The sequence below is a fragment of the Mustela nivalis genome (genome assembly GCF_964662115.1).
Source record: "Mustela nivalis genome assembly, chromosome: 8".
Lineage (NCBI taxonomy): Eukaryota > Metazoa > Chordata > Mammalia > Carnivora > Mustelidae > Mustela > Mustela nivalis.
The window spans coordinates 38,021,981-38,042,164 of NC_139027.1; the positions used below are offsets into that span (position 1 = coordinate 38,021,981).

Here is a 20,184-nt window from a genome sequence, read left to right on the forward strand (position 1 = left end):
AGTCCTAGGCAATCCCTGACCCTCCCATGAGGTGTGCTTTGAGGGTGAGAGCTCCTCAGATCCTTGGGGAGAGCTACCCACCCCTCCCATGTGGGGACATGACCTCGGGCATCCCCAGACATCTAGAGGCATATGTGTTTGAGCGTGCATGTGCACACATACACCCTCACTCACACACACACACACATACACACACACACACCACTCTGCCCAGCTAGGGGTCAGAGGGGGAGACACCCTGGGAAAATGGTGGGTAACCAGGGGGAAAGAAAAAAGAGGTTGGAGACAGCTGGGCCATGGGGTCAGGGGCATTAGGACTCCTGACAAGGATGGAGATCCAAAGCATGGGGAGGGGAGACAGGACAGGCTGATGGTCGAGGGGTCCCCAAGGGGCCCAGGGGCTTTGCCAGGGCACTGGGTGAGGACAGGGTCTGGGGCCTGGTGTCCATCACCACCCTGGACTACTGGAAGTAGGAAGAGGTACCCCTAGTGTGGACAGGGCTACAACACCGAAGGCATCCCCTTACACTTCTATCGGTGGGGCCACAGAGACAGGGTGTCCCTAGTCTCCCACAGGCTTGGAGAAGAGCCTGTTGGCCTTGAATCACTACCCCTGACCCACTGTGCTCCCAGTCTTGGGAAAATGCTTTCTACTCCCTCGAGGTCCTTCTGAGCAGAAGATAGCCTGGGGGCTCGGGGGGCTGACATTGTGGACTTGCAGAATGTGGCAGAGCACTAGACCCCTGGCCTGGGGACCAAGGTCAGGACCATCCTTGGTGCAGCCTCAGGGTCCCCATTGGGAAGAGGTTCCAGAGTCAGTGCTCTGCTCAGGGTGAGAAGGCCTTACTTAGCAACGAACCAAGCACCAGCACAGGAGAGGGAAACAGGGACAAGGGAGACTTCAGAGGTTTCTCCCATCACCCCTGGAGCCCACAGATCCTGCTCCTGTGAGACACACACACACAGAGACAGATGCAGACACACAGACAAAGACAAAGACAGAGACAGACACTGAACACAGGAGAGACGGAACCAGGAGAAGTCCCAGACTTTCCTCAATCAGCTGGGAAATGACAGCCAAACATTTTGTTCCCTTCTCTGTCCCACGGGCCATCCACCCTGGGAGGACAGATTTGGGAATGCCCGGGGACCCGTGTGGGGGCTGGCCAGCACATGGGTGCAGACGAGGCCCTTAGACCTCAACATAATGGGAGCCTGGGAAGTCTGTGTCACCAAGGTCAGAAGCCATGCACTGGAACCTTGCCACGGGGGATGGGACACAGGCAGGAGGAGGGTGGCTTTGCCTGGATGCCAGAGCAGATCCAGGCCCCTCTGGGCTGAGTTCCATGACCCCGTCTCGCCCCTGGCTCAGCCTTGCCTGGCCAAGTGTGTGCACCAGCCTCCTGGGAGAGCGGGGATAGAATGTATGCAGAGGTCCTACCCCTGATGGCATCCCTAGAAGGAGAAGCCAGAACACCCCCAGTGTGCAGACGGGGAGACTGAGGAGGCCCTGAGAGGCACAGGGTGTGTGCGGGCTCACAGGCCTGGGCAGGAGCAGGAGCCCGGTCAGAACCCAGCTCTGTGCCCTCCCAGCGGGGACAACAGCTGCACCCTGGCCTCCCAGGGGCCGTGGGGAGGCTGTGTGGGGGTCACTGGATGGACAGGGCATGGGGTGGAGGGTGAGCCTTGAGCAGCTGGGGGAGGGGCGCCCTCAGGGAGCCCTGCGGGAGCAGGAAGTCGGGTAAGGAGCCCCCAGGCAGTGGTGACCTCACTTCCCTGACGACAGAGCCCAATGGAATTGGAACCCACGTATCCAGGCACCCACATTCCAGAGTAAACACCCCTGCCCAGCTCATTTCTGGGCAGATCCTGAAGGAAGCGACATGTTCTGGTGCTGCCTACCGAAGCCCACAGGATGCAGGCAGAGGAGAGCTCGCCCGCCAAACACGTCCCCTCACTGGGCAGGTCGTGTCAGGCTTCCCCGATGCCTCTGGCCCTTTGGCAAAAAGAATCCAAAGGTGACACCGGAAGGCTCAGAGTCAGACAGCCCCACACCTTCTGATCGTCAGGTGTAGGCCTAGGTCTCCTCCCCTGTGTGTGTGTGAGTGTGTGTGTGTGTGTGTGAAAGGAGAGCTCATCGAAATGGAGACGCCCCGAGCAGGAGCAGGTTGATGAGGGGTCAGATGCCTGGTGGGCAGGTCATGTTCACACCCCAGGTTAAGGTTGACTAGGTGGGACGGGGTATGGGGGCTGCACCCTTCTGCCCAGGGTTTATCCTGAGACCCTGCAGGGACGGGGCACTGAACCAGCTGCGGGGCTGTGCACACACAGGTCTGCGTGGGATCTGGGAGAAGCAGGGGCACTGGGCAGGAGGACGGTGGTTATGGCCGGGCAGGGCTGTGAGGCCTCCTGCACACTTCCTGTCTCTGCCGTGGCAGGCCACGGATGAACGAGGAAGGAGGCAGGAAGACACGCACTCCTCCCAGACCCCGGAGTCCCCGGTCCTGGGAAGGTCTCCGCCACCTCCCAGACCACTACCCGTGCTACTCCATTGGACTGCGGTCCTGGACATGGAGCCCATGGAAGCCAAGTCCGAGGGTGAGAAGGCTGGGATGGGGTGCCCGTGGCTGTGTGGGGATGGGTCGGTGCTGGGCCCCACCAGGAGAAGCCCCCACAGGCTGGTGTGGGGCCAGGAGCCACGACTTGGCTCAGAGCACCCAGGGGGTGGGCTGAAGTCGGGGACATGTCCCAAGGAGGGTTCCTTGGTGGCTGCGGCTTCTCCGGGAGGCCCTAGGCTGTGCTCCTTCTCTGCAAAGCCACAGGGAGACACAGGCCTGCGGGTGACCTTGTCTCCTCTCACAGCTACTCCAGCAGAGGAGCTAGACCCACTCCCAACTTCAGCAACTCCGGAGGGGGAGATGGTGTCTGGTGTCCTTTCAGCAGGAGACCTGGAGCCTACAGGTGCCCGGGCGCCTGCCCACGGAGATGCTGATGCTGTCCAGGGAGAGCTGGCTCCTGCTCCTGCCCCCACACCTGCTCCCGCCGATCCCACTTGCCCTGCCCCTGCCTGTGCTCCTGTTCTGGCCCTTGACCCAGATCCTCCCTTGGCCCCACCCCTTCCCCGACCCCTCTCTGTGCCCCTGTTCCTGCCCCAGACCCAGCTCCTGCCCTTGACCTCGCACCGGCCATCACCCCTACACTTGCCCCAGCTTCTGCCCCTGCCCTTGCCACTGCCCCTGCCCCTATCCCTTCTGCTTTCCCTGCCAGGGCCACTGCCCCTGCACCTGCCCCAGACCCAGGTCCTACCCCTCTTCTGGCCCCTGCCCCTGCCCCTGCCTCTGCCCCAGCCAGGAAGGCCTCCACTTTCCCTGCCTGTGCCCCTGTTCCTGCCCCAGACCCAGCTCCTGCCCTTGACCCTGAACCAGTCATCACCAATGCACTTGCCTCAGTTCCTGCTCCTGCCCCTGCCCCTGCCCCTGTCCTTTTTCTTTTCCCTGCCAGGGCCACTGTCCCTGCACCTGCCCCAGACCCAGGTCCTACCCCTCTCCTTGCCCCTGACCCTGCCCCTGCCAGGAAGGCCTCCATTTTCCCTGCCTGCGCCGCTGTTCCTGCCCCAGACCCACCCCCTGCCCCAGACCCAGCCCCTGCCCCTGCGTCTTCCCCTTCAACTGCCACCATCCCATCCCCTGGCCATGCCAGGACCACTGCCCCTTCCCCTGCTCCTGCCTAGGCCCCTGTTCCCGCCCCAGACCCCGTCCCTATCATTGGCTCCTGCTCCTTTCCCTGCCCTTGCCTGTGCTCCTGTTCCTGTCTCTGACCCAGCTCCTGCTCTGGGAGGCTCCTGCTGAGCCTCTCCCCACCCCTAGCCCAACCCCTGCCCCTACACCTTCTCCTGCGGGGATCGCAGACCCGCATCTAGAGCCCACCACTCTGCGGGGAGATCTCCCCATAAAAATGCCGTCAGTTCCATCCCCTGACCCCGACATCCCCCCAGAATGTTTCAGACCCTCCCCTTCTGTTCTTCCGCTCCAGTAAGTAATCCCCATTCTAGTCGCTATCCATCTCCTGTATGCTGTGTATTATTTATTTTAAATAAAAGTTCTTGTTTTCCCTTGAACATGTCATGAGCATGAAGTGCCTTCCCAACGCTGTGCCACCACACCACAGAACATCGTTGCAGGATAGCTCCTTCCCCAAAGGAGATCCTGAGCCCAAGCCCTCCTGCCCATTGTTCCCCCAGCCTGGCCCCTCGCAACCCCAAGCTGCTTTCTCTTTCTGTTCCTGCACGTGTTCTGGAGGTTTCTGGAAGTGGAATTCCTCAATAGGTGCCTTTGTGCCTGCACCTATTTTAAGAGGCCCTTGTTTGGGGTTTGGTTTGGTTTTGTTTTTCTTTCTTCTGTCTGTTTGACATAGAATTTCCCTTATTGGATGTTGACATGCCCAAAGGATTACAGAGGAGGTGTCATCCTAGGGACCCCTTTAGGAATTCTGGGCACAGTCCTAGGGCCAAGGCCCCTGTTCCTGCTAGGACACCACAGTTGGTCCCCAGGCAAGATACGCCTGTTTCCTCCTGGGGCCCACACGGGAACCAGGGAAATGCAGAAAGCTGGAAGACACACCACAGAGGGCAAAAGCATCGCTCACAACCCTACGCCAGAGAAAGGTCTCCCATGGATCTGCTCCAATCCATGCTCCAAGTCACTGGGTCCCACAGGGACAGAGACAGGGACAGAGACTAAGGATGTGCAAGTCAAGGGGGAGGAGAGGCACCCAGGGAGTATATGTCAGGAGATGCAGGAGCTCCCAGGGAAGGATGCAGGCAAAGGAAACGCTGGGGAGGCAGAGCTGGTCACCCTCAGACTGGCAGATGTTTGGTCTGGGGACCAGCAGCCCTGGGCAGGATGTGAGGAAGCAGAGGTCCAACGCAGGCCCCTGGAGAGAAGCGGGACAGGCACCCCCGTCTGGGACAACAGTGAGTGGCACCGATCCCAGGCCACTGGGGCACCTATCACCTAGCAGGGCTCAGCCTGGGACTCACCCCCTGAAACTCTAGCTCAGTTGGTCACAGATGTGTTTTCAGTAGGAGTTGGCACAGCAGTGGTGGAGACAGCAGGGAATGGAACAGTGTTCATGCCCAAGGAGATGGAGGGGATCCTCATCCCAGTCCTCCTGACACAATGTCCTGGGGCTACTTTCTCAGTGTTGCCTGGGGCACAGGATCGCGCAGGCCCTCCTGAACCCCACTCCTGCCACCCTACTCCTGGGGACATTCATAATAGTTTCAGGAGGAGGTGGAGAGGATCCAGGATGACAGAGGGCCAAGGGGAAGGAAGGTCAGCACTGGGAGGACAGATGGACCAGCCCCGGGCCGCCTTGCAGGGCCTAATCCTAACCCGAACCAGAACCCTAATACGAAGCCGAATCTGAACCGGAGCCCGAACCCGAACCCATAACCCTAACCCTGAACCTGAATGCGCCCCCGAACCCTAACCTAAAATCCTAACCCTGAACCCTAACCCGAAACCTCACCCTAACCCTAAAACTACCCCTAAGGCTAACCCTAACCCTAACCCTAACACTAATGCCTAGCCCTGACCCGGACCCTGACTGTGACCCTACTCGAACCCTAAACCTACCCTGACCCTGACCCTAACCCTGACCCTACACGAACCCTAAGACTGACCCTGACCCGAACTCTGACCCTGACCCTTAACCTAACCCTGACCCTGACCGTGAGCATGACTCTAACCCTAATCCTAACCCTAACCCTAGCCCTAACCCTGACTGTGAGCCTGACCCTAACCCTAGCACTGACCCTGACCCTGACACTAACACTGACACTGACCCGATCCCTGACCCTGACCCTAAACCTAACTTTGACCTTGACTGTGAGCCTGACCCTAACCCTAACCCTAAACGTAATTCTAACCCTGAACCTCAACCTAACCTGACCGTGACCCTGACCCTACCCCTGACCCTGACCCTGACCCTAACAGTAACCCTGACCCTGTTCGTAACACTGACCACGACCCTGACCGTAAACCTAACCCTGACCCTGACTGTGAGGCTGACCCTCACAGGAAATAACCACTGTTCCCCATTATGTATCTTAAAAAGTTCTTTAAGTTGACACTACTCCAGAAGGATTATGGCACTTTTCAACCTCTCACCTGAGACCCACAGCAACAAGCAGAGGAGGACCTGCCTCTCTGATGCCATCTTGCTGCCCTTGCCTGCCCTATGCAGCTCAGCTCACATAATAAAGTCCCCTTTTATACAGCCTGAGCCTCTGGTCTGGGCCTGGAGGGGCTTATGCAAAGCAGTCAGGGGGAACAGAAGCAAACCTCATAAGCAGTGGTTTGTGAAAGTGCCCAACAGAAATCTAAGGAGTCAAAAATAACTCCAAAATAGAGTTTACAACAGAAACACACAAAAGTCAACGAAAAAGCTCTGAGAGCAACTAAGAAGTTCTAAAATGACAAATTGCTACAAGATCGAAAGAAGAGCATCTATTTTCAATTTAAAAATGTGTTTAAACAGGTTCAGTTTTGAGAAAGGATGAACTTGGCTCTTCATATCAATAACCCTGGTAAAATAACAAAATATTCTGGGAAACAAATAATGGGAGGCAGAGAGGGGCAAAAGAATTGGAAGGTACAAAACAAAAAAAAGTGGAGAACTTGGGCCCAAATTTTTATAAAACCTCTGACTGGAAAATATTGAGTTCTGGGCCATTTTTCTCCTGTAGATGGGTAAGGATGTGGCAAACACTTGAGCTTGGGTCCTGGACCTGTGCACTGTCCAGAGAGATGAGAGATGGAAGACAGACCCAGAATTTCCTCCCTTGGGGAGACATGTGGGACCCTCATTGGACCTAAGGGAAGACTGAATCCTGATTTTCAGTTAGTCTATCTTTTCAGTTCAATGTTTCTGATTTGTGTTGAATTAACCATTGAATGAAATCTAGGTGCCCTCAAGAAAATTCAGTTCCCTCCAGTGGTTTGAGAAGTCAGCGCAGGGTTGCTTGGGCACCATATAAACTTCCCTGCACCTGTTCCTCCTCCTGTTGTTCCATCTTAAGCAGAGGGAAGGAGGAAGGTGTGGGATTCCCTTAAGACGCCAGACACGCAGTCTCGGTGAGGAGGGCAGAGGCTGTGGAAGCTTCGGGTGCACTGCAAGTCCAACCACAATTCTTTTGCCATCTTTCCTCTGCGTGGGGCAGATGCCTGAGGCTTCCTCTGTCAGGTGGCACCCTGGCTGTTCTGTGGCTCCCCGTGGCTGGTGCACCACTTCGTGACATTAGCCTTTTCCTAAACCCAAGTAGAGCCTGTATCAAGTAAACCATCCCTGGGGGTACACACCTCACCCTCACAGAGTCTGTTTGCCCAACACTCGGCCCCTCAATTTGTCTCTGATGGTGGTTAGTTTTATGTGCCAACTTAAGTAAGCTAGGGTGCCAAGTGGAGTGGTCAGTGCCCGTTTAGATGTTCCTGCCAAGGTATTTTTTAGTGTGATGAGCATCTGCATCAGTAGCCCTTGTGATAACACAGAGTCTCCTCCTGTGCTGCACAAAAGATTCACCACAGCCCTGTTTCAGCTTCAAAAAGGAAAGAAAACTTTATTATCAATATAGAAAAACCAATAGAAACAGAAGAGGAAAGGAATCTACACATACAGGAAGGGAATAGTAGGAGTATACTATTAGTATAAGCATACAAATGAGTATACGAATGAGTATAAGGCCACTTTACCTCGTAGCGGGTACTTACAACACCCTACCTCAGCAGCTGGGGATGCCCCGTGGAGACAGACATGCCCGAGTCCTGACTGAGACGCCTGGGCAGAGCGTCCTCCTCTTAGGGAACACTTCCAGTGGACCATCCCCACAAGGGCCATATTTATAGGGCAAATAATAGGGTTTGAAATTAAACATTTATTCACCTAGGTACAGTTTGGAGCAAGCTGCATGTCCACATTATCATGTTTCCGTAATTTCAAGGAGCCCGAGTTATGTGCACCTGCCTCCCCTCCCAGATCCCATTCTGGGGGCCAGCCCAGCCTGGACAAGAAGGGGATGGGAGGTGAGGCTGTTGCTCTTGGCGTCCAGAAGAGAAGGGCCCTATCCCTGATGAACATAGATGCAAAAATGCTCTAAAAATATTAGCAAACCAAATTCAGCAATACATTAAAAGGATCATACAGCGTGATCAAGAAGGATTTATTCCAGAGATGCAAGGATCGTTCAGTATCCATAAATCAATCAGCATGATAGATCACATTAACAAGATTAAGGGTAAAAATCATAAGATTGTCTCAGCAGATGCAAAATTCAGTACCTATTAACACAAAAAAAGAAAAAAAAAAGAAACACAAGAAATACCAAGGGTTATAGAGCATACGGAGAAGGAGGTTATGGAGAGGATAAGGAGAAATGTCCTCACGTGTTGTTGCTGGGGATGAAAATTGGTGCAGTCACCATGGAAAACAGTATGGAGTTTCCTCAAAAACTTAACAATAGAACCACCCTATGATCCAGCTATTCCACTACTGGGTATTTTAAAATATATATGCACCACTGAGCCCATTGCAGCATTATTAAAACAGCCACGATATGGAAACAACCTAAGTGTCCAATGATGGATAAATGGATAAAGAAGATGTGCTATACATGTGTACGCACGCAATGAAATACTACTCAGCCATGAAAGCGAAGGGAATTTGCCATTTGGGACAACATGGATGAAACTTGAAAGTAATATGCTAAGTGAAATAAGGAAGACAGAGAAAGCCATTATGTATAATATCACTTCCATGTGGAATCTAAAAAAGCCAAATACATAGAAACAGAGACTAGATTGGTGGTTGCCAGTGGCTGGGTAGTGAGAGAGGTAGGGGAGATTTGATCACAGGGTACAAACTTCTGCATATGAAATAATTTCTGCTGATCTCATGTACAGCATGGTGACTGTAGTTAACAGTATTATATTGTACTGGAAGGTTACTAAGAGACGAGACCATCAATGTTCTCACCACAAAAAAGTAAATAAGTAAAACAAAAAGGATAATTATGTGAAGTGAAGGTTGCTCTAACTCTCCTTACGTTGGTAACCATTTCACAATATAAACGTAGATCAAATTATCACATTATGTAAAACTTAAACTTACACAATGTTATATGTCAATTCTATCTAGAAAAAAAAACAAAAACAAAAACAAAAAACGTTGACATCATTTCCTTCCTTCCCATGGTTTCTGAGGAGAAATCCTCTGTCATTCGAGGTGTATTCCTCTCTCAGGAGGTGTGATTTTTCTCTTTCATCCTGTGCTATTCTTCCTTTTTCTTTAGTGCTCAGAAATGATAATTCGATGTGTCTTGACATATATTTCGTCAGGTTTATGCTGTTGGGCGTCTGGTAAATGTGAAAATTTTCAGCAATTACTTGTTCAAAATATTTTTCATCTCCAGCCTCTCTCCCCACTCTTTCTAGGATTCCAGTGGCACAAATGTCAGATCTTTTGTTTGGTCCCATGTATCCCAGATACTGTGGGGTTTTGTTATTGTTGATTTTGAATTGGGGGTTTTGTTTTGTTTTGTTTTTAGCTTAGTTTCTCTTTTTGCTTTAGACTGGGTCATTTCTTGTGACTGATCTTTCCTCCTTTATCCTTCCACTCTCCTCCTTCCAGACCCTTCCTAGCCAGCCACCCCGTAGGGCATCCATATTATTACTTCAGGCCACTTCCCCAACCACATTAAGTCAATGACCATTTCTGCTCTTTGAGCATCTACCTAAAAAACGTCGTATTTCATGGCAGGATGGTATGGGAGCTGTCCAGTTTAACTTACATCAACATATGATGCCAACCTGGGCAGAACCTGGAGTCCTTTCTCTGCTGTTAGCTGGTTGGCAGGCCCTGTGTCTTTAATCAGATGTCTTAGGAAAGAAAGACAAGAAAGCTATTACAATGCAGTAAAAAGGTTTTGTTATACACATATTCCCCTGGAAACAGAACACACAGCATGCCAAGCGACCACGCAGGTAGTACTGAGGTGAAAAGAGCAGACAGAGGGCAGTAATGCTGGCCTATATTTTTTACTGCATATTTCATGAGAAGTAATGGAGAAGCAAAGTCAACAAGCTACTTAGACATAAGATTGGAGAGGTTGAAAATTTTAGCAGGCTGCAGACTATAACTGTGCCCCTTGTCCTCTGGTACCCAGGGGGATGAGTGGTAGATGTGTCACAGATTGCTACTCTCATTGACAGGAAGAGAGTAAGGATTAGGGCTCAGGATTATTTGGCTTGCATATCAAGCATATGCCCTTCAGCAAGTCTATTACTGCCTCTGCCTCTGGGAATTAGCGAATTTTGGAAGAGGCAGTCCCTTCCTGGCTGAAGCAATAAGAATGCAGAAATAAGAAAATAAGAAATAAGAAAATGCATTAGATATAAAGTCTCATGAGGCTGAAAAAAGGAGCTTGTGCAGGGGTGTTTGGGCAAAAGTGGTGAATATGGTGGTGATCTGAAACTTTTGTCCCATAAATTAAGTGTGCCTGCTGAATCTGCTTGGGTCCAATACTAAAGAAAATACTTTCTCCTTTCTGCGGTTGACTGCTGCTGGTCTCCACCAATTCTTACAATCTGGTGTGACACTTCTGGTTTAGGACAAACAGCTCTGTCACACAGTTAATTGATGAGCTGTGGACAGGTCTACTAGGGCCTAAGCTATGCTGGGAACTACTTGGTGAACAGTGATAGGTTGCCTTTGAGAAGGGCCAAGTCTTGCCAAAGAGCCCGGGAGGTTATGCTATGAGTCTTCATCTGGTCTTGCCAGAGTGTCCACAACATCCTTCCTGGACACAGATGCACATAAAACCAACAATAGGAGGGGTCATAGGGCCCACGTGATAGGGCCACTTCCATCGTGATCTAAACCTGATACAGAGGCCCTCCTGGCTCTGCACCCACTCTATACTAGTGACTTCAAAACTAGCTGAAAAACAGAATGGTGTGGCTTATCCAAGTTTGTATTGTGTTGTCTCAACACTCAACAAGGTGCTGTGTTTCACCCTCGGTGTTCAGAGGTAAAAGATACAAGTACATGTCCTTTACCAACAAGGTGCTGTGTTTTAACCTCAGTAGTCAGAGGTACAAGTTACAAGTACTTGTCCTTTACCTCGGAGAGGATGTGCCCACATTCTTCAGATATCTGGACCCCCGACATAGCCACCAGGGAAGGGGGCCAGATGAATTTTTGTAGGCTTTGCATCCCACTGTTGGAGCACATGTATTTTTGCAAGTTAGGGAAGTCCTCACCATTTCTCACTCATGGTGTACAATTAACAGGATGTAATTGATAGAGTATGACCTGGCGGTTTGCTCTGGGGATGTTTATACAACACAAAGTAGCAGAGAGCAGGGAGCTAACATAGTGCTGGGCCAAGACAGAGGATGTGACCCCCTCTTCAATGCCTGTGAAAGGGAATTCTACCAGAAGACTGCATTACATCACATGCCATGCCCCCTGCTGGTAGGCATTGTAGTTGGCCCAGCATGGGGTAAGTGCATTCAAAACCTCCACTTGGCCAGAAGATGGAGACTTAACACACCCAGAGAAGAATGGGGCCCAGTGGGGAGATTCTTTGGACAAACTTAATTTTTGAGTACTTAGGCAATACGAATGCCCCATAATTTGCATATCTTCATCCTCTTAGATCTGAAGTGTTTCTGCCTCTCAGAATCTTATACCAGAGTCTCTGGGTGTGTGGCATGAACACACTGGACCCATCAAAAGCAGCAAGATGGTAACTCCTACACAGTTCTTGGCCTTCTGCTCCTCTGGGTTCCAGTGAGAATATTTGGACAAAGCAGGTTAAAGTGGGGGTATGATTTTCCATCCCCGATATTCTTTCTTCATTGGGAATCTTTCCACAGATGAATTTGGCTTATTTTAAAAATAAGTAGTATCCTCTGTCTTACCTAACTAGATACTGGTGACTTCCATGTACATATTTTGAAAATCTGCTGATGTTTCCTGTGTGGTTTCAGCCTCCCATGGTGAGATTGTGCTGACCCAGTCTCCTGACGTCTTGTCCATGGCTTTAAAAGAAGGGGTCGCCATCACCGGGCGGACCATTCAGAACATTAACAAGTAGTTAGCCTGGTATCAGCAGGTGCCAGGGAGACCTCCTAAGCTCCTGATCTATGCAGCATCCAAGTTGGAAACTGGGGTCCCATCGTGGTTCAGCAGCAGTGGGTCTGGGGCAGAATCACTCTCACCATCAGCAGCCTGGAGCCTGAAGATACTGGGACCTTCTACTGCCTGCAGTCTAATAGCTACCTGCCCACAGCGTTATAGGTCAGAGCATAAACCACCAGGACAGCAGATGTGAGGGGCTGGGCTGCCCCTGCTGCTTCCCTGATGCCTGCACCTGCTCAGTTTCTCAGAGGCAGCCCCACTTTGGAGGTCACTGGGGCTTTGGGAGAAGGGCAAGTAGGCTCCTAGGCCTCCTGACTGACTCCCTTTCCCCCGGATGATTACACCCAATGAGTGTGGGTCAAGGCATCAGTTGGGGTTTATGCAGCAAAAGAGAAGCCACTCTAGATATTCCAAGCAGGAATTGCTTCCTATAAGGATGCAATGCTTAAACAACACTCTTTCAAAGGCCTGGGGATATAATAAGAGAGAGAGAGACTAGAAACATTGATTCCTCAGTGATCCCCCATAAGTTAGAGAATTTATACCATTGGAGATATAGGCTGCCTAACCACGTGGTCCTCAGGCCTGTCTAGGAAGGCCAGGGATGGAGCGGCTGATGCTCTAGCCACTGCAGCCCCTCCCCAGGTGATTCTCTGGTCCCTCACTTATCACTCACCTGCCTGCAGGTGCTGACAGAAGGCATTGAATCCTCCTCTTCTGACCTCCAGATCTAGGGTAAGGTGCCTCCTGAGCAACTCCCTAGGGAAACATAGAGGAAAGGGGGCTCTGGGAAATGTGCTTCCAGAAGTGATGGTGGTGACAGGGAGCTGACTGAAGACAGCCTGGAATGGTCACTGTTTTTGTATCTCTCAGAAGTTGGCCAGTTAGGGGAAGGCCGCAGAATATGTTTGCATATGCTCCTAGCTACCACCATTAGTCTGAATTCATAATAAGGAGATTTTGTTAAGTGGCTGAGGGCACAGAAGAATGAGGAAATTGTGTCATGTACATAGAAATAACTTGACAATGAATGACTTCCATAATTAAAAAAAACTTAATGTGGATGAAGCATTGTTCTTTCTTAGTCTAAGAATACTTTGCTGCTTAAAATTCTCAATTAATGAGAGCATGATCAACAACGCTGAAGTCTTGTGACACATGCAAAATAGCCGTCTCCACCTGACCCTGCTCACATGGCTCTCCATTTTAACAAGAAGGCAGGGAGCTGTTTAAGTTTTAAGATGCTCTGTTGTACAGCATTTTTACTTATCCTAAAGTAGGCTCTCTTTAATTTTCTATTTTCGTGTAAGGAATTTCTATTGAAAGCTACCTGTTCAATTAAAGCCACACGTTGAAAACCCCTCCAATTTAACTTTCTAATTCATACAAAATTAAATTACAAACTTCGTTGTAGACTGAAAATATTGAAAAATATAACTATTTGGAAACAACATGACCATGTATCTGAAAAATTAAATAGAATAGTGATTTGTAGAAATTCAAGAATTACAAAGACCACAGTAAGAATAAATCAACATTATAGGCAGATCTGGCAGGATAACTGGACTTAGACTTGCTTGTTTTCTGGCTTCTGTACCCTCCTACAGCTTGCCATGAGAAGGATGTGCCATGAGTAGTCACCACACTCTGTCCTGGCCCCAGATCAACCACTGTCCTTGACTGGAGAACCGTTCATCTCCCTGCACAAGAACCTCAGAGCTGAGCCCTGTGTGCATTATCCAAATTACTGTCAACATGAACATCCATGACTATAGACACAAATGCATAGGATGACAAGCCACTGAGATTTTACTGGTTTGTTAAAATAGTGTGTAAAATCACACTAGTACAGTTTTTACACATCTTCACATAGAAATTGACAGCTTTTAGTAAACACAATGGCATAAAAAGGAATACTTGGAAATCCATAAGAAGGTACAAAACAATGAAATGTTTTTAAAAATATTTGAATTAAAGGTGTAAAATATACCCCATTGTAGAAACATCTAACTGAGATTACTTTGAGTAATAGTGACAAATTGTGTAGATCATTCAGACTTATCAAATGTGATTAAATCTAAAGTTCATTCATATATATTCATTCATATATGTGTGAATGTACGTCCATATGTATATATATGTACAATATACATCCATGTAGATACAATTCTCACAATCAACTGACTAACACCTCCATCAGGCTGACACACGCAAAATTGTCAGGTTATGTCCCTGCACTTTGTAAACTGATGCCGCACGCAGCTCTGACCCTGCACCCTACTCCACAGTGACTGTGATTCACCGAAGACCTCAGGAAATGTCTGTCATAGGTATAGGTGACATCTAGACATTCAAACGGTTACTCAGTTCTCGCTATTCTCACCTACAGAATGTCTTCTTGAACTGCAGAGTCATGGCTGTGGATGCCAAGCATAAATCCCAAGGGAGAGACACAACTTCTCACACAGAGCTAAAAAGGAACCAGAACCCCTGATAGCAACTGTTTACACATCATGAGGAAACCTCTATATGGGAAGGGGTCTTCTGCACATCATAGGAAAAAGATAATGTAGAGGAAACATTACAAAATGAAACATTCTTCTGTTTCATCCTCTTTGAAGTGCTTCTCTAAGAAATTTCTTTATTGTTATGGAGTATGTGTGTGTATCTACTCATCTGAATGTCTGTCTGTGTGTCTATGTGGGGAGAGAGAGAGAAGTATGATCAATACTCACCAGATTGTAACAAATGGCTACCACAAAGAGCATCCTCACTGCCAAAAGCATAAATCTGTCTTTGTCCCTATTCTCTTCCCCAGGACTATGAGATCCCTACTTGTAGGTGAGAGATTCCTTCCTACCCCTGTAGGTTTTTTACATTCATCTTCACATAGAGTATAATACAGGAGGTCCAGGATGAGTTTAATTCATTTTAAATCATAACTGAATTGTTTTAAACCATTAACCTGAAAGCACCAAATCCCAGAGACTCCTGAACCATCTCCAATTCATCCTGGGATCTGGAGATTGCCGGTCAATCAGCTGGAGAAGGGCTGGGACCTGTTTCCTCCTAGCTGACAGGAATCCAAGCAGGATGGCCATTCACCTCCCAAAATGGACTCTGGACACACCCGCCTGTATCGTCAGGGTCTCTGGAGCTTTCTAAGAAGGAAGGGGTATGAGCACTGTGTGCTGCCACAGATCCCAATTATCGCAGGGAGATCCTGCTTCCCATGAAGGCAGTGGGATTTTGTCTCTGTTATGCTTCCTCCAAACACAGAAGTTACTGCACTCCCAGGAGAGGGACCTGCACCCTGCCTTTGGCTCTTTCCTCTCTGCCACACCCACCACGGGATTTGCATATTGTATCCTGGGGAGGACCTTGCCTTGGAAGTCTGACATAAAGGTCAGCTCTGAGCTTGTGTTTACTTACTAGGACTCATCAGTTCAGATTCTCAAAATGAGGTTCCCTTCTCAGCTCCTGGGGCTGCTGATGCTCTGGGTCCCAGGTAAGAGCAGAAGGAGGATGAGGAAGGGGATTCGGGTGGGGAGGGTGAGCTGTCTGGGTGCTGGTAGTCCCTATGTGTGCTCTGTCCAGGGGTGAGATTGTCCCCAAATAGGGGAATTTAGTTTTGAGATAGTGAAAGCTATGAGAAACTAAAGGGAATGAAGAACAGTGCTTTAGTGAGATACTGAAAGAGAAAAATGTGGCCACTCTATGCCCTGCAATTCCTGGGTTATCCATGGAATTTGGATGCATTTAAAGTATGAATCAAATCACAAAATATGATTTAGCCTAATATAAATGAAATTTAAATTCTTAATAATGGCTCATAATGTTTCTCCATAACCTTTACTTATCTCCCATTATTTTAGGATCCAGCGGGAAGGTCGTACTAACTCAGACCCCACTCTCGCTGTCCGTCACCCCCGGAGAGCCGGCCTCCATCTCCTGCAGGGCCAGTCAGAGCCTTGTACACAGTAATGGAAAAACCTATTTGAGTTGGTACCTGCAAAAGCCAGACCAGTCACCACAGCTCCTCATCTATGAGGTTTCCAACCCCTTCACTGGGGTCCCAGACAGGTTCAAGGGCAGCGGATCAGGAACAGATTTCACCCTGACAATCAGCAAGGTAGAAGCTGATGATGTGGGGGTATATTACTGTGGGCAATTTACACATGATCCTCCCACAGTGGTTCAGCCCCATCACAAACCTCTCTGTTTGGTGATCCCCACTGGGCAAGTGTGTTGCCTGAGCAGGGAGCTGACCCAGCAGAGGCTCTGAGCTGTTGTCAGAGGCAGGTGCTGGAACTCAGGCAGTAACATGCAGCTGAGTGCTCTGGACCGAGTCCTGGCCCCTTGGCAGCAACAGCCTCAGTGGGGCACAACCAGCTCCAGAAGGGACATGATCATTCTGCGGTCTGAGTGGTGAGCTGCCAGGGAGAGCTGCCCTGAACCTCACCCTGCTCCTCCCGGCCTGTGTGCATGGGTCAGGGACAGTTACCCAGCGTGAGCATCAGAAACCTGAGCCATTCATGGCACAATAAAAAGTTCCATACATTTTTGAGCTAACAAATTTTGTGACATTTTCAACAGAATAATATTTGGTATCATTCAGAAATTAGTATGTTTTCTATTTCCACTCTCTCACCTTCTTCCTTTCCCAGTTACACTAACTGCTCATGTACAGTGTTCCCTATGGACAAAGGATATCCATTTTCATGCAACATACATAAAAAATATCATTCAAATAGGCTCCACTTTTAAACATAAAACCCCAAATCTTTAACCCTCTACAAGAAAATACATTGCAGAATATATTGAGATAAGAGTACAGAGTAGGAAGATCAGATCCAGGAAAACATATCCGGTTTCCATTTCCAATTCTTCTGATCTCAGAAAGGGTCCTGAAAGCAGTAACTTCCAATCTCATCAATTATAGAGCTATTTGGGCACCATAAAACGAAACCAAAACCAACCATCTTGAGCCCCCACACTAGGACCTTACTAGCACCTTCCTAGAGTAACCCCAGGGAAGGAGGTTCAGCAGCACTGGGTGCATGCCAACCCCACACACAGCACCTTGGCCTTTCAGGGCTGACCCCAGTGTTCTTGTCTCAAGACAAGGAGGGTCTCGATGCTCATGATAGACTCTTTGTCCTTTAAGGTAGGTCAACTGTACAAATATTGTAGCATTCAAACCAATGTGACAAGATATTCTATGGCCTTGGGGTGGGAGGGGTAAGAAGGAAATAATTTCAACCACAGATAATTCCTTTAAAAAATAGAGGAGAATTTGGGGATTGGGAAACAGTACTTAACTACAGTACTTCAGTTACTTAAAGTTGCTGTCCCCGGAAATTCTTCCCATTGGGGGCTCAAAGGGATCCTAAAAACTACCAAACTCCTCCTCACCATGTCTCAGGATCCTCCCAGTCCTCGCCCTGTGAATCCCTTCATCTACCTCTTCAACTGGATCCCCTCTCATATCCCTTAGTAAACTGGTAAACACAAGTAGGTGATTCTCTGAGTTCTGTGAGCTGCTTTAGGAACCTAATCACACCTGAGGAGGGAATCATGGAACCCCGTGTCTGCAGCTGGTCGAGGACAGGGGCTCCTTCTCAGTGCCCTTCACTCCCATTAGATGAGGACACTCCTGACGGGCTAGGCCTTCTCAAGCTAGGGTCTCCACGCCGTCCTGTAGAGCCACAGGCAGCGGCTCTGGGGGATGAAGTGTGGACACAAGCCACTGCGTGCAGACCCAGAGACAGGAGGCTGTGTCCCTGAGGAAACTCCCTCCTGAAAGTGCTTGGTGTCCTCCACACAGCCGGTCAGGTACCGCCTCTTGGCTACTGTGCGCTGGAGCTTCTCTATCCCCAGGTGGTTCCTTGTGCCCAGTATTTGGGACAGTGAGGACACCCCCTCCACAATGTACAAGGACAACAGTCTCCTCCCTAAACATATACATAGGATGGATATAGACACAGATTGGAGGTCTTCCTTAACAAAGCTAAAGTCATTTTTCTTTCCTGTCAGAAATTTTTAAAATTCCTTCAATAAAAATAAAAATAAATAAAAAATCAAATAAATAAATCAAATTAATAAATCAAATAAATAAAAATAAATATATTTATTATAATAAAATATATAACATGATATAAATATATTTTATTATAATAAAAATAAAAATTAAAAATTAAATTCCTTCAATAAAAATCCAAAGTCCCAGAGTGATGTCAAAAATAAGGTGATAGACTCTATACATTCCATAAAGAATGTATGTGAAAATAAAAATAAAAATAAAATAAAAATGAAAGTGAGGGAATCTGAGGAGAAAGGAGGAACCACTATGGAAAGGCCTGTGCCTCTACAGGTGCATCTCGCGTGCATGATGGTACAGCGGGAGAGGAAGCGATGATACCCTCAGGAAGGATCTAACCCGTGTGTCCCCAGGCAGGTCCACTCTGGAGGACAACTGCAGGGCTGCATCCCACAGGGAGCTAGCTTAGCCTTTTGTTCTAATGCATCCAAGTTCCACTCCACCTCTGCCCAATCCTGCACTCCCTTACGGAGGTGATGATGGCAAGAACATTCCCCAGCCAGTGCTGCACATGCTATATTCGATGTGAGTCTTCTTTCCGGGGAACAATGAGTGTGACCACTGATGTCAGAGAGTAGCACAGACCACGTGGTCAGAATAACCTGCACAGGCAGAAGCTGTCCATTTTCCAAAATGCACAGGGACAGAATGATGTCAGAAAGAGAGAATGTGGCAGTAGATAATTGAGCACATCTTATTAGAAATGAAGTCAATATGATGACCCTCAGAGTATTTTGTCTCTCTAACTGGCAAACTCTAGTTCAGGGTTGCTGCAGCCTAAAGTCACAGCTTCTGACTCAGTTCCTAGACCCAAGTCAGTTCCTACTCTCAAGCACATTGACTCAGGGAAAGGCCAGTTCTCAAAGGAAAGACCTTAAGGTTTTGCCATAGATGTATTGAGAAAATCTTGCTTCCTTATTTTCCCTAAGGAACTTGGGGCTCAAAATGTGTCCTCTCTGCCCTGAAAAGAGAGCTCTCTGTTAGAAGGACACATGGGGGAAAGCAGTGCTCTGGTGTAGGAGACTAGGGAGCAAACTATCTGCAGAGAAAAAGCAAATACAAAAACAAAGAAACAGTTCATCTCAAATTAAAGCAGTGGAAGAGTATTTGTTAACTGACAAGAAAGCTGTAGGAGTCCTTGAGAATCCTCAGGACAGAAGTTCCATCCCTCACAGGAGACACTATGGGGTTGGGGATGCAAATTGCTACACAGAGTTAAAAGTTTATTAAATAGAGGGATTTGAAGTGGCCTGTGCTCAAAGGGAACTTCTGTCTCACTTTCTCCGATTAGAGTGTGGTGACTGGGGGCCCTGACCAAGGATTAGCATCGATACAAGAATAACCTTCACATATGACATAAGACATTGCTCTCATTTCCTCAAAGGACTCATGAATTTCGGTCCTACAAAAGTCATTTAGTTATTTACTTGTTCAAAAGAACAAAGAAGAGAAATGACAATATTGGGAAGGAATTCAGATGACGTATATGGAGACCAGGCCTTTGAAATATCTTGACCATTGAATCTCATAAGTGACCTGTTCCACAAGGTTTGGAAATAACTAAAAAAGTCAGAATATCAACACATTCACATATATATGTGAGCTGCCTGGAGCCAATATTACTCTCTGTGAGTTCATCCTCTAGTGGGTGAGTATATGCAGTTATTTAGAAAAGGTGACCCATTTCAGTCACAGGTCCCAAGAATCTACTCTACTGACTTCCTGTTGGAGACCATCCCTCTGTTGTATGACAGAGAGAACTTCCATTTGGACTCAGTCCGGACACAGGTATGTTGTCTCTCAACTTCAACAAAGCATTACAAGTTTCTGCTGTTTGGCTGAGAAAATGTATAGATCGAGTCCTACAGAATATATAATAGCATCAC

At 48.5% G+C, this 20,184-nt stretch overlaps 1 protein-coding gene and 1 gene segment (V, D, J or C); both read left to right on the plus strand.

Moving 5' to 3' along the window:
* LOC309870877 (immunoglobulin kappa light chain-like) overlaps window positions 1–20,184 on the plus strand; it is a 613,762-nt gene that overhangs the window by 338,229 nt on the left and 255,349 nt on the right.
* On the plus strand, window positions 1,881–3,848 carry LOC309871929 (uncharacterized protein; the record flags this gene model as incomplete). The annotated part of the gene is made up of 3 exons (XM_082745429.1): window positions 1,881–2,018; window positions 2,439–2,598; window positions 2,863–3,848. Exons 1-3 carry the CDS (start codon window positions 1,884–1,886, stop codon window positions 3,846–3,848), a joined length of 1,281 nt encoding a protein of 426 aa, XP_082601555.1. The 5' UTR covers window positions 1,881–1,883.